At 44.2% G+C, this 27528-nt stretch overlaps 2 protein-coding genes and 1 pseudogene across 3 annotated transcripts in view; 1 reads left to right on the plus strand and 2 right to left on the minus strand.

Moving 5' to 3' along the window:
* Nucleotides 1–27528, plus strand: part of LOC135899961 (acetylcholinesterase-like) — a 478426-nt gene that overhangs the window by 179014 nt on the left and 271884 nt on the right. For both annotated transcript variants that reach the window (XM_065429357.2, XM_065429350.1), the window contains one exon: nt 24237–24340. The gene's annotated coding sequence lies outside the window, so the exon portion shown is untranslated. The remainder of the gene's footprint in view (nt 1–24236; nt 24341–27528) is intronic.
* Nucleotides 12900–18140, minus strand: LOC135899933 (acetylcholinesterase-like; annotated as a pseudogene).
* LOC135899960 (acetylcholinesterase-1-like) lies at nt 23164–27439 on the minus strand. The gene is made up of 2 exons (XM_065429349.2): nt 25728–27439; nt 23164–24313 (listed from the first exon to the last, which is right to left on the minus strand). Exons 1-2 carry the CDS (start codon nt 27365–27367, stop codon nt 24163–24165), a joined length of 1791 nt encoding a protein of 596 aa, XP_065285421.1. The 5' UTR covers nt 27368–27439; the 3' UTR covers nt 23164–24162.

Here is a 27528-nt window from a genome sequence, read left to right on the forward strand (position 1 = left end):
ATTGCATTATAGTTTTTCGTATTTGAGTTACAGAGTTGTAAACTTGATAGTTTCGTATTTTGAAAATTTTTGAATTTGCCAATTTTCAACAAAACATTGAGGAGCTAAACCAATAATTCGAGACCAACAGTCACTAGATTTTAATTTTTTGTTTTAAACGAAATAAAGCTCGTCAAACTCGGTGCAGTGGTTGCTCAGAAAACGAATTCTGCTTTTACATGTATTTAGATAGGAGCACCCGATCTAAAGCTACCACTTAAAAGACCTCGCAAAGGCAAGCGAAGCGAAACGTGAAATAGCATTCTAGTAGATACGAGAGCATTGTAACATTCCTGGCAACGCAGCAGTCGATGAAGCAGCACGACAAGCGCACGTCAAAGATGATGTGGTTGTTCCGCTCCCAATATAAAAAAATGAATTACGCTGTATTAAAAGGACAGCGTCTTTCAAAATGTGTACAAACACGTGGCTTGACTAGAATACTCAGAGCTCAGATTTATATCATATTGATCCATTTATTGAATTCGCATTTTCATTGTCCTTAGACAGAAATATGGAAATCCTCATTCGTTGATTAAGGCTAGGCACTGCTTACACAAAACATTCCTTACACAGAGTTGGCCATGCGGAAACACGCAAATGTGATTGTGCATTTGTAGACGAATATGCATATCACCTCCTTCTAGATTGCTCACATCACGACACACCAAGACGCCGAGTTAAATCAACTCTATTTACATTAGACCGCAGACCTTTCCGTTTAAAGAAACTTTTGGGTCCTTGGCCAACAACGTCCTTGCAGAAGAGCGCTTTAAAAGCACTAAAGACTTTTCTCGAAGACAGCGGCATTGTTCACCGTTATTAACGCTTTTATTGTTCCTTTCATTTCAATGTCGCTGTATATATGTATGTGTTAGTGGATTAAGTTATGTTGACTGTTCTGTTGTGACTATATGTCATAATGATTTACGTGATATGTACCACCGGCTGGCTTTGAGACTGGGTTATTAGGAGGCAGTGTCATTTGTATTTTTGAAGCTTTTTTTCTACGTAACTAGGGAGACACATAACTTGTATATTGTATGTACCATGTGTTCATTACGTCGTAGTGTTACTGTGAAAACGTTGCGTGACAAGTCCTGTTGCTTGTGCGAAAAGGTTAAGATAGAAGATAGAACTATTCAAGAACTAAGGGGTAGCCGGCGCCTTAAATTGTGCGTGAACATCTCCTTATATCATATAAATTATAAAAATAATAAATGTGCAGCATACCATTAAAAATTTCTTTCTTACTCTCTCTTCTAAGGGCACAAAAATACGCAAGCAGGGTGTGGCGTTTTGGGAGCGCAACAATTCTATACATTTAACCTATACTATTTAACTTTATACATTTAATTGTTTAAACAAATTGTATATAGATAAAACAAGTAGTTGAATAATGACTTTTTGGCCACGCAGAGCCCCTTATTTGCATTTTCCCTCCGCTGGCTATTTAATACTCTGCGGGCCACTATATGATCATTAGAGTACGATCCTCATGCTGTTGGTAACACAGTAGAATAGATGTTAGTTGTGTATTGCGGTGTGTTTAACTGCTTTCGACATATCACACGAGAAATCATCATCTTGTACTCTATCCGGGGTTGCAGGCTCGCTCAAAAAGAAAGGCTTTGTAGATCAATCTTTTTTTTTTCCTGATTTTCGCACTAATGAAACTTCGCTTTCACTACTGCGTGGCATCGATTTTTACGCTGCCAGTAAAATATTATTTAAGATCTTCGCTTGTCTCAATTCAGCATAGTCCGTCCTTTTTGAACACGACCGTTGTTTTCTCCATACATACGCTGCACGGCTTTAAGTTCCGACACTGTTCGCAGAACAACGTCAGTTTGGCTCTCATTGAAAGTGTATACCCTGTACCTGCGTGGTTTAAGCTCGGAAATGTGGAGAGGGACTTGTATAGGAAAAATGCACTTGTTGTCGGGATTACGCTTTTACCATTTGGCATACCGCAGCAAATCACTATATCATTTTTAGCTCCTCCGCCAACCTTTCATCCTTAACACACTCTTGACTTCAAAAAGCCAAACACCTGCAGAATGTTCGAGAGTTTTCACTCGTAATGTCCTCTTTATCCATTCTATGGATTTGTAACTAATTCCCATCTTACAATGGCATTTTACATATCCACTCTTTCGTCGTAAGTCTTCCCACCCTACAATTATTCTGTTCAAGAAGTCGCTTTGAAGGTTATTGTTAGAAGCCCGCACCGGTGCATTGCTTCTTGCCCATTCACTTACAATGTGCCCATATTTTACAGCAATCATTGCTATACAGTGCCCCAGCTACATTCGAGGAGTCGACATTGGTGGCGATTTGTCGGTAAATGCCTTGTCAAAATTTGGCGACCGGCAATAAAAATTTGATAGGTTGTTTCCAGGACGCCGCTGCAGTGGGATATGGGAGATGTCTTGTACTTGCTGCAGACACTGTACGGTCACTATGGGGTGAAAATATTACATAATTAAATACGTAAGTAACGCGCATTGAAAGCTAACATGCTTGCTTTATGTTACAGCTAGGCGGGGTCACGGTCTACTTTTGCAATCGTGCCCACTTTCTATTCGCAGTGGGCCGATTTGTTTTACAGCGGATGTTTGGGCATTATGCGGCAGAAGTAAGCGCCCTACAGGTGGCGCCCCACTGCCCTGTGCAGCGCGAGCCCCTCTCACTGGTTGGGGCTCCTGTGCTTCCCTGAATATCCTGCACTTGCTCCCCGTATGGAGACGGACACGTACCGCCGTGGTCAAATGGGTTGGCTATACCTCTGCCTTGCTGTCCCAGTCACTTCACGCCGCTTTTAAACTCTACGTGTCGAACGCAGGGGTGCTATAACGCAAAACTATTACAAACTTTTCTATTCAAATTCTGCTATCAGGCCTCCACGATTGGTCGAAAACTTTTTTCGACCACCCCCACTTCACCTGTCTGTCACGCGACGTCACGAAAACCGTGATACCTCCTCATCTGATTGATGTGTACACACTGATTATGCATGATTTGACAGAAAAAAAGAAAAACAGTTATTTCTGATTCGACCCCTTTTCGCCATTAGGACTCGGCTATTGGTAAAAAGTTTTCGGGCTGCACCCACTTCATCTGCCTTTCACGCGACTTCACAAAGCCGCACGAACTCACCGCGTCAAAGTGACGTGTACGCGATAAAGATGCATTAATATGCCGAACAAGACTGAATTTTCTTCGGATTAGCCGCAGGCTGCACCGTTCCGAAAGAAATAAAAGATGGCTGCCGCCGATCGCTGAGACGCTGGCTACTCGCACCTGTCGGAGAGCATGGGTGTATTTGCATATAATAACACTTCTTGCGTGGCCGTGTAACGTTTTCGAGCCCTTTCGGCACCACCTCATTCTGGCAACTTTTCTTTGCTGAGGGTCAGTTTTAGCGTCATTCTTAAGCTTCCGTTGCATGCCGCCGTGATTTTCGACCAGCCACCACAAGCTAAGTAAGGGAAAGCCCACCTTCCGCAGACGCCGGCACGACCCTCTTCATTCGGTTGTCGATTTTCAGTGCACTGGCTCTGCCCCAGTGAATCCCTCTCCACTTGAGCATTCTCATCGCCTCTTGTCAGACAATTAGATGCGACAAGCCGCTTAGTGTAGGCAATGTTATTCGTTTTTCAAGCAAACAAAAGTGACAACCCTGCGGTGACCGCCCGGTGCTTGCATCGGTGGTTACGCAAATTTGACGTCAGGAGATTGGAGTAGAAACATATTGGGATAGTTTTACGTTATAGGGCCCCAGGAGCACCATAGCCTAGCAAGCCTGAAATTTCTGCAAAAAAAATTGCACATTTGTGGGCCTCCTGATGAGCACAGGCGACAAAACGACCATCTGCGTAACCGTCACATCACGATCGAGTAATGCCTTCTTTCCTCTGCACAACGATACCAAAGTAAGTGGTAGGATTAGAAATCTATAAGATTAGAAATCATGCCACACACACACACACACACACACACACACACACACACACACACACACACACACACACACACACACACACACACACACACACACACACACACACACACACACACACGCGCGCGCGCGCGCGCGCGCGCGCGCACACGCACACACGCACGCACGCACAAATTCGGCAAAGTAGCGATCACTGTCCTTCCGGCGGCGATAACATATGCATTGTATTGTATTGTATTGGGTTTTATGGCGCATAAGCGACTTAGGCTATCATGCGCCAAACACATGGTATGACTTATTTCAAAAATTGGGTATCCTCAGCGAGGTCCTTGTCCAGACAAGGCCTCTGAGGAGCCCAATAAACCAAATGAAGACCTCAGCCTTCTTCTCAGAACTAACATATGCAACGTGATAACATATGCAAAACAGATAACATATGCAAAACGTGACAAGTTACGTAGTGGAGCATGCTATACATCGCTCAGGGAGCGGTACATGTTCTTCTAAGCCGCGGTAATGTGCACTCTCCGAAGAATTCCGGGTATGCGAACAAACTGCCTGTTTGCTCGGAAAGCTCCATTTAGCCGATTATTAAGTGACGCTTCTTAACGTGCAGTGTTACGGCAGAAACTTGCTAACATTGTAAATACCAGGATGTAATCTAAGATTGATATTAATGGTGAACATGACTGTCTTCTATTCCAAAACTATTTGAACTGTGTTTAACATTTGATTCGATTTGTTTCTGTCACTGTTCCACTCGTATTCGATTTCGTCTCAAAAATTACTATTCGTAATGTCACAACAGACCTATGCGAAAAAGTGAAATGAGTAGCTTTGCAGAGACGCCATCTATGCATCGACGTCTCAAATAATGGAGCATTTAAACGCACCCGTACGTCACGAGAGGTCGCTACCTACAACAATTACACGTAGAAGGGTAGGAGCGTCGGCCGTGTCGGCGTCTTGGAGAGCTGCCAAACGTGGCCCGAAGTTCGCGGCTAATTGTTGGCATCCGCGTCCGATGTTCTATAGTGAATAGTATCTTTAACTGTACAATGCAAACAACCATGGACAGCCTTATTTTTTGTCGATAGTGAAAGAGCTGTTTGTATGGAGATTAAGATGCTTATGCAGTCCGGAATAGTCGGCCTTGCTTCCCGTAACATGGTAAATCTCACTGGTAATACCTGGTAATAACTGGTGATACTCAGAAGGGTGCAGCGGTGGCGTAGAGGTAGAACATCCGCCTCGCGTGCAAGAGGTCCGTGGTTCGAATCCCGGTGCCGGCAATTTTCCACCGGATTAAAATATTTTAAAAATCCGCGTGTTGATACAATTGCATATACAGGCATGGAGTGTGGCCTGATCCCGGTGACCAGAACCGGTAACGCACTCCCTCACCAGAGCAGGATTGGCCACCCTGGTGCAGTACTTGGCCACAACCTTCTATATGAACAACATAATCAAATACTCACCACAGCAGGATACCACTGGCAGCGTAAACACACAAGGAAAGAATTCGAATAATGGCTCTCGTAAAATACACGCACAAACACACGCGCACACGCGCGTGCACGCACGCAGAGAGAGAGAGATGGAGAGAAAGGGAAAATATCTACAGAGATTCCACAGCTACCTTAATTCTGCACAAGAAAAGTAGGAAGATATCTATAAAGAAAGGCGTCAGAAAAGGAGACAGAATCTCTCCAATACTATTCACTGCGTTCTTCGAAGAACTATTCAATATATTAAACTGGGAAGGCTTAGGAGTTAAGGATCGACGGCAAATATCTTCAGTTTGCAGATGACATTGTTCTATTCAGCAACACTGTGGACGAGTTACAACAAATGATTGAGGACCTTAACCAAGAAAGTGTAAGAGTGGGGTTGAACAATAATACGCAGAAGACCAAAATAATGAAGTATAGCTAGGCAAGGGAACAATACTTCAGAATCGCCGGTAAGCCTATAGAGCATGTGAAGGAGTACGTTTACCTAGGTCAATTAATCACAGGGAACCGTGACCATGAGAAGGAAATTCACAGAAGAATAAAAATGGGTTGGAACACATGCGGCAGACATTGTCAGCTCCTGATTGTAAGATTACTATTATCATTGAAAAGAAAGGTGTACAATCACGGCATTGTACCGGTGCTGACATATGGGGCAGAAACTTGGAGACTGACAAAGAAGCTTTAGAACAAGTTAAGGACCGTTCAAAGAGCATTGGATCTTCGAATTCCGTTCTGTTTCCTCACAAAGCAAGCAACCATCTCTGTAAAGCATATCAGTTGACACAGTTGCTTTGCATTCATTTTGATGCAACGTCCTCTTAGTTCCCTTTAATTTGCTGAAGCCGTCGGTAGGAGGCAGGGAAGAAAGCGTGTGAATGAAGCTACATTTTTTTATACAGTAACGATAATTTCCTTCTTTTTTGACAGAAAGGTGTCCCTTGCAAAGAGTTCAGCTTTTCTTTGTATTCAACCTGTGCGCTTTTTCAGGACAACACTCGCTCTCACTTAGCAGCCGCTGCATTTTGCAGCCTTTTAGATGTTTGAGCGGCAACGTTCCAGCGCCGTGTTACTCTGAGTTTCGGCTCTTTTTCTGCTTTTTAACAAATGTTGTTACGCTACTGTGCTGACATGTTCCAGCTGAGGGCGTACTATTTATATCGCATAGTGCACCGACTTGATTCATCATAATGATCATCATCATGAGCCCATTTTATGTCCACCACAGGACTCCAGTTGCCCCTGTCCTGCGTCAACCGATTTCAGCTAGAGCCCGCGAATTTTCTAATTTCATTACCTCACTTAGTCTTCACCGTTCTTGCCTGTGCTTCCCTTTCTTGGTACCATTCTGTAAGCTTAATGGTCCAACGATTGTCTAACCTGCGCATTACACGACCTGCCCAGCTCCACTTTTCTCTCTTAATGTCAATTAGAATACCGGCACTACTCGTTTGCTCTCTGTTCCAAACAGCTGTTTTTCTATCTGTTAACGTTACGCCTAGAATTCTTCGTTCCATAGCTCTTTGCGTGGTCCTTAACTTGTTCTCAAGCTTATTTGTCAGTCTCCAAGTCTCTGCCCCATATGTCAGCACCGGTAAAATGCACTGATTGTACCCCTTCCTTTTCAATGATAATGGTAAGCTTCCAGTCAGGAGCTGACAATGTCTGCTCGTTGCAAAGCTAATTGGTGGCCTTGCAATAGCAGTGCCTGGTAAGGGCCGATTTGCGCTCAAGGCGCACGCCACACCACCCGCCTGCCTGCACGCATGTGGTCGGGTGAAAATTTTGAGATTTCGCAGACTCGTACATATATTTCGGTTTGCACTGCATGTGTGAGTCCAGTGTATGCCGAAATTTGTGAACCAGCGTGAGAAATGTTCAGTTTCGGCAAGCGGGCGGTGTCATGGCTCAAGCATAAAGCGGCCTTTGATTAACCAGCCCTAAGGCTGGGCTAAAGATGTGTAACTGGTGCGTGGCCTGCACATTACTCCGCTATTACACTGGTAAGGTGGTGTAGCGCAAGCAGATTTTCTCGAAGTGTGCTGACGTCACCGCACGCTCACGTAGTTCAGTAGAATCATTAAAAAGATTAGTTCTAACAGTTTCCGAACGTACTGCTTGAAGCATTTTCGTAGCACTCTGTCAACAATTCGCCCCCGAATTGTATTGGAACTGTTAGTTAAAACAAAGAGTTTGATTCCTGAGTATGTCATATATGGACAATAATGTGTGTTAGAAAAAGTTATCAAAATCTCTCAAGTAACTTCCCATTCTATATATCTTTCGGCCAACAGTACGAGCTGTTGACGTACTGAGGATACATGTCCTTCAGAAAAATATATTTTGATCATGTATATTAAAACATTGTTTACACAAAAGTAACGATTCTTTTGACGGAGTATTAAAGTTGTTATTTAGACAAAAGCTAGAAGAATATATGTTAATGGTGTAGTTAAAATATTCTTTATACAGAAGAAGGTAGTCTTTTAACGGTCGATATAAAACATACTTTATGAAAAAGTAACAGAAGTATTTTGACATTGTACGAACAAATGTTCTTTATACAACAATACGAAGGAAGTCTTTTAACGGTGTATGAACAAAGGCTCTTGATACAAAAGTAAGAAGGGAGTTCTTTAACGGTCTATTCAAAATATTCTTTGTACAAAAGTGAAACGGAAGTCTCTTAAGGGCGTATTTGAAATACCCTGTACAGAAAAGTGAGAAAGAAGTCTTTTAACGGTGTATTCAAAGCATTCTTTATGTAAAAGTAAGAAAGAAGTATTTTGACATTGTATGAACAAATGGTACTAGAATGTAAATGTAAATATACTGTTGGTAAAGTAAATAGAGAGTCGGTAGAATTTCTACATAATGTTAATAGGCATTTTTGTGAGGGAAGATCTCATCCGCACTCATGGAGCAAGATAATGCGAGCAATTTTAGAACAATTGCCACAGGCAGATGAGGACCCATATCGCAGTGAATCTTTGCAGGAACCGAGTAGGCCAGGTGAGAATCCCGTAGGGTGGATGACTAAGTCATAAGGGCTGCAATTTATTGCTAAATGCGCCGTTACAGTTTCGAGGTAGAACGATCGCTTTAGCAGCAGAGGGGGGAGCCTTCTTACAGCTTCTTGCGGGCTTCACGTAGACTACAGAAGTGAGGGATCTGTAAACTCTAGAATTGGCTAAATAATGCATTTCGGAAATAGTTGCTGGCCTTCAGGGGTTTGCAGTCTATAGACGGGACTCTTGTTGTATCCGTAAGAAGAAATGGCATAGGGGCCTGCTCAGGTTATTTTCTTTATAATAATAATAATAATAATAATAATAATAATAATAATAATAATAATAATAATAATAATAATAATAATAATAATAATAATAATAACAATAATAATAATAATAATAACTATGCTAAGGATGCGTCGTCGCCCCAGCAATTACCGGCTCATCCTTTGCTCTTAGTTTCAGGAAGATGATGTTATAGGCATGTACGCTGTCATCATAATATAATAAAACATAATTAAAACCATGCACGAATAAAATACAATCTCTTGAAGAAGAACGAGGAAAAGAGGGAAAGACAGGGAGGTTAGACAGTATGAGTATTAGCTTGTTAGCCTGCCTTAAATTTGTGCATAATTCACAAAAAGCTTAAACGTACATATTTCTAATCGTATCATGTGCAAGAACTCACAACTTACAGTCTGAAAAGCCACGAGTATAGTTCAAGTAATTACCTTGAAAAACGCCATAAATGGAGGTGCATACTAAATATTCTAGTAAAACACACCAAGTATCTTCCTTTTCGCACACGGTTGAGTAGGCAGAAAAATAATGCCTGTAAACAACGAATTAAGAAATGCTTGTTGAAAACGATATAAAGGCACGTCTTGCTCACTTTTCTGGCGTGCGAAAAAATTTTGTGACAGTGAATGTGCCTGGAATGCATATAATAATTAGTGCTACAAGGTATGCGCGTTAACTAACAGTTTGCGTGGAGGTGCTTTTTTTGCTTCCTTTTTATGACTCGTCGCTTACGGTACACCCTCTGTAGGTGAGCTCTGTGCCTGTCTTCTATAAAAAAAATTCTTTAAGTACCTTTAACCTAACGCGAATTCGTTACGGTTTATTTGGCTTCCTCTTCAGTCTTTAATCCAAACTGAATGGTGTCTGCTGCGGAAATATAAGAATTGGGTATTGCATTGCGGTAAGTAACACTCTAACCAAGCTTTAATCATATATCATATGCAGACATTCGTAACGTACACAACAACCAGTGTCCCTATAGCGGCCCCCGTGAGAGCCCAACAAGTGCGGCAGCGCCACTTCACGCAGTCAGTGAACTGAAATAGCCGCTGAAGTAGACCCCAATAGCCTAACCACATGTTAAGCTTGCAGCAGTACTACAGGTTTAAACGCCTATGTTCTTTTCCACAGGTTTATAGATTTGAAGACTGGGAGAGAAAATTGGCAAATTTTACGCAAAAGTGAGCGATTGGGGACAAATATATTCCGCTACATTGAAGTGGGCTATCAATAGCTAAATGACTGAGCTTTCATTTCCTTCAAAAAGCGCGCCCTTAATGTTCAAAGCAAGCGATTCCATAAAAATGCCACAAAATGTAGCGTTAGTATACACACCAACCGCTAAGAAACGGGAATGGTTTAGCCGTCTCGTTCACGCGAATGTAATCCTGTGGGAACGACAACATGTTTTTGCATGTTCGATTTCAGTACAGGCTTGTTTTTTTGTGTGTGTTTGTGTGTGTGCGTGTGCGTGTGCGTGTGCGTGTGCGTGTGTGTGTGTGCGTGCGTGCGTGTGTGCGTGTGTGTGTGTGTGTGTGTGTGTGTGTGTGTGTGTGTGTGTGTGTGTGTGTGTGTGTGTGTGTGTGTGTGTGTGTGTGTGTGTGTGTGTGTGTGTGTGTGTGTGTGTGTGTGTGTGTGTGTGTGTGTGTGTGTGTGTGTGTGTGTGTGTGTGTGTGTGTGTGTGTGTGTGTGTGTGTGTGTGTGTGTGTGTGTGTGTGTGTGTGTGTGTGTGTGTGTGTGTGTGTGTGTGTGTGTGTGTGTGTGTGTGTGTGTGTGTGTGTGTGTGTGTGTGTGTGTGTGTGTGTGTGTGTGTGTGTGTGTGTGTGTGTGTGTGTGTGTGTGTGTGTGTGTGTGTGTGTGTGTGTGTGTGTGTGTGTGTGTGTGTGTGTGTGTGTGTGTGTGTGTGTGTGTGTGTGTGTGTGTGTGTGTGTGTGTGTGTGTGTGTGTGTGTGTGTGTGTGTGTGTGTGTGTGTGTGTGTGTGTGTGTGTGTGTGTGTGTGTGTGTGTGTGTGTGTGTGTGTGTGTGTGTGTGTGTGTGTGTGTGTGTGTGAATGTGTGAATGTGTGAATGTGAATGGTAGTTTACTGATCGCTCACATGTAGTGGTCCATCACTGCTTATGTCATTCCAGGAATTGTGAAATCTGGAATCTTGACAACGTCAGTGCACGTAGCGGCACCGTCCCTTAGTAGTAGTAGCGTTCACAAAATGAGCATAAATTTCCAGAATTTTATGGCCCGTTTTATCTCACTTTTCAAGGGGCCTTACGAGAGCAGCAAAAATAACCACTGCTTTACTCTGTCGCCTTTGAAAATCTGTAACACTTTGCATGCACTTATTCGGTAAATGATCTACGAAAATAATTCTCACACCCCCCAATATGTATTTTACTGTGAATATAGAGTGTGCTATAAATATCTTTCAGTATGTTTACATATGGCTCATCTACACCCTGATTCCGTAATGCATGCATGACTGCTGAGGTTTCGACTGAATCAAACGATTTTTCGTAATCAATGAAAGCTATATATAAGGGTTGGTTATATTCCGCACATTTCTCTATCACCTGATTGATAGTGTGAATATGGGCTACTCAACAATAGACCGTATTCACACTATCAATCAGGTGATAGAGAAATGTGCGGAATATAACCAACCCTTATATATAGCTTTCATTGATTACGAGAAAGCGTTTCATTCAGTCGAAACCTCAGCAGTCAAGGATGCATTACGGAATCAGGGTGTAGATGAGCCAAATTGTAAAAATACTGAAAGATATTTATAGCGGCTCCGCAGCCACCGTAGTCCTCCATGAAGAAAGCAACAAAATCCCAGTAAAGAAAGGCGTCAGACAGGGAGATACGATCTCTCCAATGCTATTCACAGCGTGTTTACAGGAGGTATTCAGAGACTTGGAGTGGGAAGAATTGGGGATAAAAGTTGATGGAGAAAACCTTAGCAACTTGAGATTCGCTGATGATATTGCCTTGCTTAGTAACTCAGGAGACCAATTGCAATGCATTTTCACTGACCTGGAGAGGCAAAGCAGATGGGTGGGTTGAAAAAAATTTGCAGAAAACTAAAGTAATGTTTAACAGTTTCGGAAGAGAACAGCAGTTTACGATAAGTAGCGAGGCACTGGAAGTGGTAAGGGAATAAATCTGCTTAGGGCAGGTAGTGACCACGGATCCGGATCATGAGACCGAAATAACCAGAAGAATAAGAATGGGCTGGGGTGCATTTGGCAGGCTTTCTGAAATCATGAACAACAGGTTGCCACTATCCCTCAAGAGATAAGTATATAACAGTTGTGTCTTACCAGTACTCACGTAAGGGTCAGAAACCTGCTGCTTAAATTGAGGACGACGCAACGAGCTATGGAAAGAAGAATGATGGGTGTAACGTTAAGGGATAAGAAAAGAGCAGATTGGGTGAGGGAACAAACGCGGTTTAATGACATCTTAGTTGAAATCAAGAAAAATAAATGGGCTTGGGCAGGACATGTAATGAGGAGGGAAGATAACCGATGGTCATTAAGGGTTACGGACTGGATTCCAAGGGAACGAAAGCGTAGCAGGGGGCGGCAGAAGGTTAGGTGGGCGGACGACATTAGGAAGTTTGCAGGGACAACATGGCCACAATTAGTACATGACCGGGGTAGTTGGAGAAGTATGCGAGAGGCCTTTGCCCTGCAGTGGGCGTAACCAGGCTGATAATAATGATGAGTTCTTGACAGCCATAAGGTCTCTGATCTCCTGACCCATTGCGTCGCTGTTGCGGCCCTGGTCATTGATGAAGAGTGGAGATCCCATGGTGTAAGATAGGTCCTCGCCATGCTCCACAGTCATACATTCCTCATATATACTTTACGCAGGTCGGTGACCGAAAAGGCACCTGTACGTCTTGACTTCCCGTCGCAAAGCGCTGTCCGCAAGAAATTACACCGGGCAGTCGAATACAGTGTCGCGTAGCACTTTACAAAGACTCTCCTGAACCTCGGAAAAACTGCACTCTTTTTCGTCGGCACCGAAGTTGGCCCGCACAGGCTCCTTTGACTTCTAGAGAGGAATTATTAAGGTCTGTACCATGACAGCGACACAATGAGCATGCGGTACTGTCTCTTCATCCCACCCAGAAGATTGCGGAACGCATCCTGTGCCATTCCCAGGAACGTTGTAGCCTTGTTCAGAGTGGTTCCCAATGGCAGTTTTCCGGTTCCCGTGTTCATCCAAGCCTGTGGCGTGAGGATGGAAAGCGGCAAGAAGTCATCCTTACCTGTAGGCGCGAACATGCGCTGCACGAACTCAAACTTATCTACGGTGTTTATTATAAAACTTCAATATAAACGATGCAGGAAGGTGAGAACGTCGTTTATCTGCTCCTTAAGTGCCTTTTTCGCGTCATAGCAGCAGCCCCAGCCGCGTTTATGAACTTCCCCTCTCCCCTGAAGTATATTGTTGCTGTCATGGACAAGGGAGCTCCACTTTGCATAATAGCCCTCTCGAAAAGTCCCTTGCTGTGAGGAGACACTACATCAAGTCCCACGCATATCGATCCAGCGCTCTGACCTCCCAATGTGACATCATTCGGGTCACCACCGAAGCTCGATATATTTCGCTGTACCAACTTGAGCACCATGTTTTGATCCCAAAAGCCCATATTTCCCGGTATTCCCGGAATTTGAAGGGACAGAAAGCCGTTGATTCCTACTCGGTAATTTATTATCGCTACGTTAATGTCAGTGGGGCCCACGTAGTTTGCCGGATCGTAGACGAGAAGGGCAGAGTCACCCTATTGAAAACCGCCTCCGTGAATGAACACGTATGCAGAAAATTCTTGCTTGCAGGTTGTGAGTGTCTCGGCGCAAAGCGACGCTGGTTTTCAAACGTTGACGTGCAAGCAGTCCTCGGACGCGTTGGTGTAATTCAGTCTCAGCGTAGGGATCAGCGGGCACGATAGCTGCTTTCACACTTTGGGCTTGCTTGTGGCATTGTACACTCCTTTCCAGGGAGAAACGGGTCGTGTCTTTTGAAAACGGAGGTCGCTCACGGGTGCTTCAGAGTACGGTATGGCCATGTACGCGTCAACCCGCTTGCCGCACATTTACAAGCGAACCACCGCCAAGAGTCCGGAATCGATACGAATAAACCGAAGGAACGTTTTCACTGTGCACTGTGGCAGGAACGAAAAAAAAATCCAACCAAGAAAGCACAAGTTGCCGCAATTGCGACACTTCGAGTGGAGTCGCGGGCCAGAAGAGCCGATAAAAGCATTTCCTCTTCTGCGAGTGGAATGGCGTGATTGTTTGCCACAGACGCGTAGCAAGGCGGGACATAGCTATTCCATTCACGAAGGCACTATCGATGTTGCTTCGTAGCGACCAACGTTCTTTAATATCGCAGCAACTCCTTCTGAGGAGAAAAACGTACACATTTTATCGTCGTTGTGCACTTTCACTCTTGCTGACTGCGCTTCGAATGACATTGAAAGGAACACCGAGAATTGTTTACTTTGTGCTCGGTTAATCTCAAACCATTTAGGTTGTGGCAAGTGAAGCTGGATGGCTGCGGGAATCCTTAAGGAAAACCGCGGCGTCCTTGACGAGGCCTTGATGGCATTCAACTGCTTTCGTTCGAGCACCGATGCATGTAACGCCGGCGCGTGGACTTAAAGGGACCCTGAAACGATTTTGGCGATTTTCTACAAACGTACTGAGTCGTTAGAGTAGGTTCTTCTGATCATTAATTGATGCATCTAAGTGTTCTGCGTAAAGCGTGTAATTTATTATAAGGTTTTAAAAGTACACATCGCTGCCGATCGCAGCGCACTGCTCGGCGGAATTTTAAGCCGCCCCTACCCATATGATGCAAATAACCCATATTACGTCACATGGGCGAGCTATCTGATTGGCTGACCAGGGCGCGTGGTCGATAATTTTTCCAACTTTATGGTGAACAAATGATGCTCGTAATAGTTGGAATGTTAGTTACTTTGTTTTTGTAAAAAGAAAATAACTTAAAGAGAATACACAAGAATAGTTTTTTAGTACACTTCAGCACTTCCGGCACACAGCAAGTGTCGTCTGCTTGTGTTACAACGTACTCCATTTTGACGAGAGCTCCGCGGTCAGAGTCGGTCTCAGTCTTTTCGCGAGCACTATGATTCGACTTTGTTGCCTTGTGGCCTGCAAACCTAGCGACCTGCAAACCGCGAGTCCAGTATTAGGGCAAACGCAAGCGCAAGGGGACAGGGTCTGGCCGCTTGACTGTGCCGGGATGAGCCACGAGATGAGCAGAAGGGCAAATGTGAACGGTCTGCACGGTGCAGCCACCTGGTGGCACAGAGCTCAACCATACACAGTAGCAGCAACGACGTGTATTCTTTGCTGCTGGTGTGTATTTTTCGCAGGAGTGTAATCATCAACACGTTGATTTATAAATGTTTAAAATGCTTTACACTTGGTTAGAGCCATATTAGCGCTTTGTTTTACTGGTTAAGCGCTGCGCCAGCAAGTGTCTGGACCGTGCAGACCGATCAGGCTGCTCACGTACGTCTACGCTAAAGTTCCTTCATCAGCTTGAGTTTATGCCTCCAGTCATTTGCCGAAATGACCAGCTTGCCTGTTTTTAGCGGAGTACCAGACACGTTCGTCGCTACGACAGAATACTCGCAACGCACGCTGCTTCGATAGCTCTCGGTCGACGGCCAAGCGGCTAGCGGAGAGGTCTCGCGCGGGAGGGGGCGTGCTCCTAAACAACCGGAAGTGAGTGATGTGACGTCGCATCGTGACGCTGAACCAGTGAAGGCGGAGCTTAGCGCTGCTCGCTCGGCAGCGAGTTGAGGAGGAAAAGCATAGCTAGGGAGGAGGGCAACTTCTAATCGCTTGCAGCTCCATTAATACGTAACGCTTCACTTAAATTGTGGTGCGGATGTTCTACTTAAGCTGTACCCTACGCGCCTACAAAATTTGTCCGAACCATTTCAGGGGCCCTTTAAGCGCGTTATCGTTCGCGCATCTACACTTTGCGGGAATTTTGCAGCCGTGCGCTGTGCACATTTTTGTCTAGGCAGCCGAAAGCAGACATTTTTGCTTTTAACCAATGTGATTAGAACTGTTGAGCACATTGAAATTGGAGGAATAAAAAGAAGTGTCGCAGTACATTAGTGAACAAAATACCGTAAGCAAGGTAGAAATGCCCATTTCTGGAATAGCAGCATCACTTTCTATATGTTGTTTAAGTATATTTCTTCAAAGACAAGAACCTAAGAGCCACTGTGACAAACAAAGCTGTTTAAATTAGATGCCCCGTTGCGTACCAGGGCAAAGCTCAGCGCCAGGCGTTTCCCACTACCAACTCTTTATCTCTATGAGGCCCCCAAAACGCAAAAGAAACGGTTGAAGCTGCCAGAAAATAACAAGCCAGAATTTTTGTTTTTGACAAAGTCGGTAATAAATGCACATAGTTTTTATTCTTTCTCAGTTCTTTTTCTATGTCATTATTTCTTTCTCTCATTTCCTTCATTTTTTCTCCTTTTTCTTCAGTTCGCTGAATTTTTACCGATAACAACGCTAGCGTGGATCCTTACGTCAGAGTTTTTAGCTGCATAGGGTTATTTTTGCTGTAAGGGCGGAAAAACCGATTGAACGATTCAAAATAAACCACTATGAACCAGTTAAAGTCGAGGAATGCAGAAGTATGTAAGTCACGATAATTCTTTATTATCGGTTTTAAGTCTCCAGAGGACTATTCGAGACGCCTACACTCCGTTCCATAGATAGCAGTCTACACTGCAGATGCTACGCAAAAAGTTTGGTCAAGAAAAGTTATCACTCCGCGCGTTCCATGCATGCTTCGCTGCACGGCAACAGCATTCACTCGCGCGAGCATGCACGTGAGGCTCCTCGAGACGGGTGGCAATTAAAAAGCCTAAAAATACAACAAAAATAAAAATGATCTGAAACAATGCATTAGCAGCCTTATAATGAAAATGTAGAGCGCTAAAAATACAGAGGACGTAGAATGAAGAAGCACTCACCACACATTTCTTCTTCTACGTCCTTTGTGTTTTTAGCACTCTAAGTTTTTATTATAATGCATTACCAACTAGCCCACCTACGCATCTTTTGCATTAGCAGCTGTATACTACACTGTCTTTGTTTCTAAGGATTAAAATTTATTTCATTCAATACTGTGCCAACATAAAAAACGGTTGTTCACATTGTGGTAAAAAAAACATCAAAATATTTCCAAGTGCGAACGAAGCCACTACAAGAAGTCTCTCTAGCCTTCACAGCATTGATCGATATGCGTGGAACGGAGTATACATTGAAAAATTCGTAGGGATCACCAAAAGAAGTTAACGCACCTAATCGAAATTTGATAGAATTTTGTTCTCTCCCAAAAGCGTAATATTATGAGCACCTTAGGTCACATGAAGTACATTGGCCATTCGTATAGTTACAGTAGACTATACGGAATAAAACAAATTTGCCGTCTTGACAAGGCTTCCTACTTGAAAAATGTTACGCAATATTCATGGCTAAATTTTGCCCTATGCAAGCGAATGATATTTAAAAAGTAATTTGTGAATTTTAGTATCCCTAAATTGCACAACGGGTTTGGAGGGACGCCGTAGAGGAGAACTCAAGATTAATTTTAACCACCAAGGGTTCTTTATTAACGTGTACCCAATGATGTACATCCTAGTCAGGTTATGTTCCAGTTGGCCAAAGCAATGGCCAACTGTTCATTGCTTTGCGGCACCAGGCGGTGCCTGGCGCCTGGCCTTAAACTGATAGACTCAGAACGTCCGAAACGAAAAAAAAAAATGAAGCAGTTGATTCATTTTACATTTTTGTCCTTCAATGATCGAATCGAATGCTTTACGGAGTAAGTATATTAATATCGTGGCTGTTCGAAATTTCACCTGCTGCAAATCAACAAATTGCTTGGTGCCTTGTTGCTTGGTACTTGGGCCTTCGTCCTTAAACCGAGGAATATCCCCGCAATTTCCAATCTGTCTGTCTGTCTGCGCGCGCTTGTGTGTGTGTGTGTGTGTGTGCGTGTGCGTGTGCGTGTGCGTGTGCGTGTGTGTGTGTGTGTGTGTGTGTGTGTGTGCGTGTGCGTGTGCGTGTGCGTGTGCGTGTGCGTGTGCGTGTGCGTGTGTGTGTGTGTGTGTGTGTGTGTGTGTGTGCGCGCGCGTGCGCGCGTGTGCGTGTGTGTGTGTGTGTGTGCGTGCATGCGCGCGCGCGTGCGTGCGTGCAAACCCGCTGGAAAAAGAATAAACTGAATCGTACCTTCCACGGGTGCATCGCGCAAATCGTCATGGAAATCGAAGAATACGCTAACCAATTAACCAAACACCAACGGGAGAAGGCGTGGAGCAGCATGCACGGACAACTCGGCCTAGCCAAAGTGTGAAATCTCATCCGATATCTTATGCACCTGGATAAGAGTAAATCCAAGTAGAGGAAAGACCTCACTAAGATCACTCACCAATACCAGGGCACGGTCGATGAGTTAATGACAGAACTCAGAACCCATTACTATAGGCACAAGTGCATAAATCTCCCAGAAGCCATACGCTGGTCCGGAGAATCTTAAGCGAGATGCACACATCCTAGAGGCTGAAGAACAGGCCGTCTTGTTGAAACTCCGAACTAAATCTGCACCAGGCCCCGATGGCGTAACCAATAAAACCCTCTGAAATCCACATGACGCATCTATCACTGTCTTAACAGAGTACTTCAACCGCTGTTGGGAAACAGGTTCTACCCCCTCGCAATGGAAGCATGCGCAAATAGTATTCATACCGAAACATGGTAAGAGACGTCCCCCCCCCCCCCCCCGCTCGAGAACTTACTCCCAAACTCCCTGAACTCGTGCTGAGGAAAACTCGTAGAGGGCGTCATACTGAACCACTTCCACAATTTTGCGGAGGACCACAAGCTATTATCGAACTCCATAATTGGCTTTCGTCCTAAACTCTCCACGCAAGCCGTCAGGCTTGAGTTTAAACATCAAGTTCTAGACAACATATCAAAGAATAGTACCCGGGCTGTCCTGGGTCTCGATCTTGCAAAGGCCTTTGTAAATGTAGCGCATCAGAACTGCTTGTTGACCTAGTTGGTGCTTGCGCATCGTCAACGCATCATCAACGCTGAGCATCATGCTATACTGGAGAATCTGCAGTACCTAGGTGTAGGCCAGATGAACTACAACTTCATCAAAGATTTCTTCAACCACCGCACACCGGAACTAAGAATAGGGGAACTACAATCGGACCAGTTCCCGCTCGGAATTTGTGGCACGCCACAGTGATCACTCTTGTCCCTATTCCTCTTCAATTTAGAAATGATCCGATTACCGGAACAACTTTATCAGATTTCAGATCTAAACCACCGCTTGTATGCCGATGACATCACCCTGTGGGTGGTTAAAGGTGGCGATGGAAATATAGAAACCAGACTACAAGCTGTAGACACGGTTGAAAAGTACCTGTACGACAAAGGCCTCGCCTGCTCCCGGGAAAAGTCAGAACTCTTCCTACTCAGAGCCCCTACAAGCCGCAAAGCTGAGACTGGACTATCCTCAAAGATCACTGTGCAAGCCGGAGGAGGCGCGATCCCGGCGGTGAACATCATCCCTGTACTCGGCCTCTTAATCCAAGCTCACGGGCGCAACGGCAAAACTTCATAAACTAGAAGCGTGCGTCCAACAAAGAATGCGACACATCTTAAGACTTGACAACGGACACTCTGCCATGAAAGAAGCCAACGTCATGCGGTTGGTACGATCCTTCGGGCTCGGCCGCGTCACCTACATCCCCCCGTACCTCTGCCTCAAAGCGGCTGAGAAAGAAAAAAATAGAGGAAATTATGCGGATGCCCCATAAACAGGCTCTTGGACTACGTATAAGAACGGCCAACGCTAAATTGCTAGCGGCAGGTGTGCACAACACTCTCGAGGAAGTTGTGGAAGCGCATCTTATATTTCAATACGAAAGGCTAACTTAAAGTGCCACTGCGGGCAAAACGTCCTCTAGAACCTCGATATCAAGTACGAGCTAATGCAAATCACTAAAGCAGACATTCATGATCAGAGGCGCCATCTCATAATTAATCCACTCCCTGAAAACATGCACCCCTAACTCCACAAGGAAAGGAGGGCTGAATGGTCCAAAGCCCTTGATCAGAAATTCCACGACTGCAAAGTCGTAGTCAATGTCGACGCAGTAGAATACATAGAACGCAACTGTATGTCCCTCGCAGTGGTGGACTCCTCAGGTAAAATGCGCCCTGGTAATTCAATTCGAACCAGAAGCACTGTAACAGCGGAAGAGGCGGCTATCGCTTTGGCAACAGCCTCCCCACATTGTCATTACATCATTAGCGATTACAGAGCTGCAGTACGAGATTTTGTGAAAGTCCAGGTCTTGGCTTCCGTAAAACACATGCTAGACACCAACCAGCACCCACGACCAATCCAAATCATTTGGGCCCCAGCACACTCCTCCTTACCCGACAATGATGCCGCCCCCACCACCGCTCGAGGACTCACCAACCGAGCACCCGGACGGCTCACGTTAGCATCAGAAAGGGCTCGCATGGTGAGTTACCAGGAAATAACTCAGCACTACAGGTTAGCCAGGGCAGTGTACCCGCCAGCACACAAATAGCTTAACAAGCGACAAGAAGTAGCTTGAAGCCGACTTCAGACAAACGCCTACCCCAATGCCGTAGCCTATCACTACTACTACTTGCACTAATACCCTAATACATGTAACCATTCTAACAATAAAGCGGATCTTTTCCAGATTATGTGGGTCATGCCTAGCGGAAAATGACACGAATCACGAAATAATACTGAGCAGTGGGAGGCCGTGTTGCTCAGGTCCGACCCTGACCTGGAGGCCAAGGTCATCAAGAGAGCTGAAGAAGTCGCCTGGGCCCAGGGGCTCGTGGTTGCCGAACCACAAGGTCACCCGTCAATACCTTGTTTTCTAATAAAGTCTTTACTCGATCCCTCACTCCACTACCCATGCCAATTTGGTTCGCTGGGTAGTTCATGTTGTAATGGCTAATGGGCAAAGGTAACTGTGCTTAGGGAACCGGGCGTAAAACCAACTGTCGGATAACCAGCTTGATTCACTGGGTACGCCACCTATGATGGTCCGAGATGGCTTCATCGGAAATTAGGCGCTGCCAGAATTTACATATTTGACTTGATTAGAGACGCAACTACATGTCCAATAAATTACCTCATCAAACGAATTCTCAACGAAAGCTTGAGTAGTACATATTTATCTTTAATCGTGCTCTTAGGAGGCTGAACCAGTCGAAACTTTTGTACAGATACTTTTCACTAGGGATGGGTGTACAACTTACAGTAGTGTCACAGATGACTAATTTCGGGAAACAGAAAATACATCGGCACACTAGCATAACCACGTGATTGGTGGCAGTTTGACACAACTTTCTGTGCACGCACTTTAAGAACAAAGCGAACACCGACATTTTCTGTTGCGACAGAACTCATTATGCATAAACTTAATTTACCAGAGCTATACTGACCCCCCCCCCCCTTTTTTTATTCCAATACCCACTTCATGGAATAGCATGGCTAATAAACAACAAATATTTCGATTATATTTTTGTGGTCGCCTCATTGGCCAGCGTAGGGTTTGGATGATGCTTACGCGATGATTACGCGAGCGTGGTTATCAAAATCAGTGCGGTAATTCCACGGAACTGTTTGCTAGAGACATTTAGAACCGGGATTGAAAATCTCGCGCTAGTTATTTTCGCACCACGAATGGTAGAATATGGTCTATGTCCTTTGCAGTGGCTTATCACTCAGAATGTTACAATCTGCAAAAGTATAATCTTATTTCCAGAACTTCTTGCACCCTTGGCATTTCTGCGCTACCAGTCGCTTTTTACACCATAACTAACCTTAGGAGAGATGACGAAATATTAAATGGTAAGGCTGTCTCAAATATGTTTACTCAGCTTTTTCTAACCTCTGGAAACTTTGAACCAACGCGTTCCAATGTTTGACAGTATACCAGCGATAATTTTTCTCATTACATATTCCTTTATCCTTCTTTATTGTTCTTTATCCTTTCTTTATGCATTAGAAATTTTTACCGTGATAAAGGCTCTAAAGAAAAAAGATATTCTGCAGGATTCGATGGCGCTAAAGCAGCTCGAATTCCAGCGGTTTCTTACTTAATATGTGAAGTTATTTGCGATATCACTAACCTAATATTGTCAACGGGAATATTTCCAGATCAAATGAAAACTGCAAGGGTTATTGTTATGCACAAAGGAGGCACAGCTAATGATATAAACAATTACAGACCCATATCAGTTCTCCCGTTTTTTTTTTCTAAAATAGTCGAGAAGGTTATTTTTTAAGGATAATGGGCCATCTTTATCAGTACAGCTAAATCAATACGAGTTTCAAAATGATAAATTCGAGAAAATGGCTTCGGTAAACATTCACAATAAACTTGTAATGAACCTAGAACAACACATATTAACTTTAGGCATCTTCCTATACTTCAGGACAGCGTTCGACTCCATTGAACACAATATAGTCATTGAAAAGCTACGCCTTTATAGAATCAGAGGCATCTGTCTTGGCCTAATACGCAGTTATTTTTTTAATGCGAGGGTTAATGCCTGAGGGCATACAGGGGTATGGGATTTGGGTGAATAAGGATGATTAAATGAACTATAAAGGGTTTGTGGATTTAATCTTGAAGCGACGTCACTATGTTTCAATTAGCGGTGTTGACTGTGATTTGCAATTTTTAAAGTATGGTGTTATGCAAGGTTCAACATTAGGGCCGATATTATTTCTCTTTACATAGGCTGTAATGTTCTAAACCCTAAGACCGCCGACGTTTCTCTTTCTGTGGATGGTACATCTGTGTTCTTTTCTTCTAACAACCTACCTGCTCTCAAGCTTCTAGCGAACGATTGGCTCGACAGTTTAGCTAAATGGGTAAATACTAATCAACTTATCATCAAATGTTAAAAAAAAGAACAACGTATCTTATTTTTACGCCAATATCTAGGGAGTTCTGAAAAAGCTTTGTAAGGATAAGTGAGCTAACAGCATTAGAACTTTTTAGGAACTTTGTGTTAATTGAATCATAGCCGGGAGAAGAGTTAATATCGAGAGAATTAATTAGCTTTAGGAAACCAGATGTTTCCACAATAATTGGAGGCATTTGTATGCAGTCGTATTCCCGTGTGGCCGGCAGAAGACTTTTACACTTGGTGGAAAACCCCAGAAGAAAGGAACGCAGAGAGACATGTGCGCAGTTTTTTCTTTATTTTTATTTGACACACACGCACTTCATTGTGGAAGGAATGCCCTGAGGATATAGTTAGCGCAGTTCATCTCATCAGATAGTTTATTTAAAGAAACGGATATTCCTAATCGCAACAAGCAGTGGCATAACAAAATTCCACCAATTGTTCGTTCACCTAAGTTTTTATGGCACGTGTGATTACACACATCCTCCCGTATACATCATGTGGATGGAGAGTATTTTTGCATGCTTGATTAAGTGATTCGGATAAGGCCAATCACTACTTAGGTCATGAGAATTTAGCAGTGGTCATGAGGTGCTTGGTGCAGTGGCTCAGTGTCTGTGATGCTCTCATTGTCAGCGCGAAGTCTTGAAGTCGACTCCTAGGAAATTTGTATTGCAATAACGTTTGTGTGCTGTGCTTTTTAAGTAATTTAGTGCCCTCAGTGTGTTAGTTTGAGACGTCAAGATATATCCGTCAGTCCATCAATTTCAATCAATAGCAATCAATAAACTCATGGGGCTAGCGCCAGTCTTGAGAAATCCCTCCTCCAAATGTGCTACAAAGTAGATTGACGTCTCAATTTTTTTGCACAGTACGAGAGCTAAGCTTTTAAGGGCAAGAAAGTAGGTGTAAGAGCCGCCAATTTCACAGCAAATTTCGGTGACGGAATAAACGGAAGTCATCATGGTCACAGAATTTTCAGTAAATTAGTATACTTCGTGTATTGGATGGCATTACTTCCGCAGTGGTAATATGTACTACAATTTTGCAATTTCCAACATGCAATTTTAGCACATATACAAAAAAGCAAAAATAGGAAGCTTCATTTGCAGCATTTTGTTTGTTACGATGTTTGACATTGCAACATTTGTGACTAATATCCGTTTCTTCGGGAGGTTTTACCTGATGAAGCGTAATTGCACCATATGCCCAATGAAATGTAGATATTTGTTTAAATTATACCACAACATGACTGGTGGTATGCAAGCTATATTTCAGTCAAAACCTATTTCATCAAAAGATATTCTCGCCATAGTTCACATTTGTATTTCTTTTCTTTCACTTCGGAAATGTTTCCAGGACGGAGCTGGATCACAGCAGGATTCGTCGTAGTGTACCGGGGCCATTCCTTTCCGCAGACGGGAAGCTGAGGCTTTCTGGAACGAGCGAAGCAGCAAAATATGGTAAGAATAAGAATCTCCCTCACATTTCCAGGTGGCCCAACACGCATATTTTTGGGCTTTTTTACTCGCATTTACCTCCAAAATGAATCTTTGGGCGCCATAGCGCACACAAAGACTCCTTCTCTTATCAAAATCGACTTCATTTGAAGGCTTTTGACCTGAGACTTCATCAGCGAAATTCTTCAAAAGTTGTTAAGAGCTTCACTGCCCTTTGTTTCAAATTTCGTACAAAGAAGGCATTCTATTTGCGAACTATCCTTAACACGTTCGAATCAAAATTGAGTAATCCAGTTCTTTTATCGCTCCTATTTGTCTCTGCAAGCATGGAATGGGGTGTTCGGTTACTATAGCCTGAAAATTTTCGGCTGTCGCGTAACGCTGCAGGGACTGTCAGGAGAAGCGTCACTTCTCACACATTTTTTTTTTGCTTTCTGGAAAATGTTTGTGCGATCATAAAGCATATTACTGAGACGTAATAACTTACCAGCCGGTGAGGTAGAGTCAGGAATAAAAAGCTTCTCATCGTGAGTTTCATCATTAATAGTAGAATGAAGCTCAAACTTGAGCTCAATCCATCGAAACCGATACTTGAAGCTGCAATCACATGAATCATTCGTTCTGCATCATCTGAACATACCAGAACGAACAGATTCAGCATTATAACGCAGCTAAAGCTCAGAAACACATTGTTGTTACCACCTTGTTTTCATACTTCTGATCTTGAGCCAGTTACTCTGGCTTACGGTCTCGGAATTTCAGCTATTCTGCGTGGACTTACGGCATTTATTACGGCGTGGAGTTTCGGCCGTTAGAGGAATTATTCAGTGCGTTCTTTCCACACAGGTCGCTGCCTAGAATGCGATAATTTATTTTTGCAACGTGCACCAACGATGCACCAAGTATGACCTACAACATCTACGAATAATCGTGTGTACATAGAGCAAGCTGAAAAATACAGCCGCACATTGCTGCTGCAGCAAAGAACGATTTAAATTACGAAATTTGAGTTCAAGTGAGTTTACAAGCTTTAGAACAAGGCAAGCTTCCTTGTTGAACTTATTTTCTTGCTTTCCTGTTAATACTACCAACCTCCTTTACAATTAGTTGATCTCAGGATTTGGCAGAACTTAGGTGGCTATGAGCTCTTTGCTAAGAAAATATTATCGCATCGGCAGTACCTTCGCCATGTAAATAAAAGTCGCTGGTCGTTCGTCTAATTCCTGCGACAGGTTTTGCCCGGGTGCCCCTCCGGTCTGTTCTACTAGTCCTGAATCAGGAAATTAGTCTATTAGCATAAGGAACATAATTGTTCGAGTGCAAGGTGTAGTAAACCAAAGTGGTGGAAATTTGATACTTTTTGGCTCAGTATAACGGAAGCTGCACGTACCCAGTGGTGACGAAGGAGTTGATGGCCGCCACAATTTGGTGCATGAAGTTTTCTTCCTTTGGGGTATAGTCGAGTTGCTGAAGCCTTTTACGTCCCACATCGCCGAGGACTTTGGTGTAGCGGCTCTTGTCCTTCATGAAAGGAAGCGATCCTAAGAGGTACAGGGTGTCATCGCCGTGGCTGACACCCATCCATTTGGGCCAGAGACTGTGTGATGCCCTGTGCGCGAACAAGTACCGATAGGTGTCGATTCCTTGCCGAGCTGCGGCATCTGCTATCAGTTTCACAGGGCAATAAAACACACCGTCACCAAGCAGCTCACTGGCAATGCGAACAATACTTTCACTTCTGTGCTGGACGTCGGGTCCACCGAAGTAAGCTTCGACAATAGGTCGAGCGCGGGATATGGAAATCCCAAAGAGGGGCTGCATGGCGACCGTCATAGCCAGCCTGTATTCGGTGGCCAGTAGCTTCTTCAATGCAGGGGAAGAGTACTGAATGTTGTCCAGCAGAATCGTGCCCTCGTCTGCCGTGGTTCCCAGAATAACTTGCTTGAAAGGAAGCTTCGTCCACGTTTTCGCTGCAAGTGGGTGTTCCGGAAAAAATTCGTCACCATACTCAGGTGCGAATACCTGGCTATTGGGATCCAGTGTTTCTATGGTACGTATTATAAACCATGGTTCAAGTTTGCGTAAGCATGTCATGATACTGTCGAGTTGCACTTCGACGCTCTTTCTCGAATTATAGCACCCCAACGCACCCGCAACGTGAATGAATTTTCCCACGCCCCTATGCGAGAAGCCGAGAATGATTGAAAGTGGAGTACTGCTCATTAGGATGGCCCTTTTGAATAGACCCTGTCGCTTAGGTGAGGCTGCCTGCAAGCCCACCGATATTGCTCCAGCACTTTGACCTATCAAGGTCACTTCGTCTGGATCGCCACCAAAGCTAGCGATGTTTTCTCGTACCCAGCTCAGCACAAGGTGTTGGTCCCAGAGACCGAAATTTCGGGGCACTTCAGGCTTGCCGAGAGAGAGAAATCCAAAAATGCTCACTCTATAATTGAAAGTCACAAACACTACGTCTGAGAGCGCTACAAAATTTGCCGGATCATACACGAAGAGCGCAGAATCGCCCCACTGAAAAGCTCCGCCGTGAATGAAGACGACGACTGGTCTTTTGTCACTGCAGGTTGTTGAAGCTGGACAGATAGACGAGCGCTTCCAGATATTCAGGTAAAGACAGTCCTCCGAAGCGCTGGTAGAGTAGTTCAATGGAGCTCCCTCGATAAAGCGCAGCGTAGTCTGCCAGCAGGCTGGGGTTTCTGCCGTTGCTTGGTATGTTCCATTCCATGGCGTGACGCGCTCAGGCTTTCTGAAGCGAAGTTCTCCAACGGGAGGTCTTGCATACGGTATGCCCAAAAAGGTGTCGATGGACCTGTTACCTACAGTAATAACTTTGCCCAAGACAGCGCCTGAGCCAGTCATAACAATCGGGGCAAGCTTAAAGAAACTTTCTTCGCTGCAGTACACAATTTGGGCTGCCAAGAGAAGAGTTATCACTTGCCATTTCTTGAACGCGTTGTAGAACCATTTCACTCTGTTAGAAAAACTGGCCTCGTGGGAACTTGGCGTTTGCATCACGACTTGCGTATAATGCTGAACCCAGCGCAGTGCCTTTCTCTCGTGGAAAGTGCGCTTATTTGAGAGAGGAATGAAAACCGGTGCCAGTGCCTTCTTTCCGACTTGTGAATGGCGATTGACGGAGAGAGTGCAAGGTGCTGCATATTTTAGCGGTCAGG

The sequence above is a fragment of the Dermacentor albipictus genome, chromosome 4 (genome assembly GCF_038994185.2).
Source record: "Dermacentor albipictus isolate Rhodes 1998 colony chromosome 4, USDA_Dalb.pri_finalv2, whole genome shotgun sequence".
Classification (NCBI taxonomy): domain Eukaryota; kingdom Metazoa; phylum Arthropoda; class Arachnida; order Ixodida; family Ixodidae; genus Dermacentor; species Dermacentor albipictus.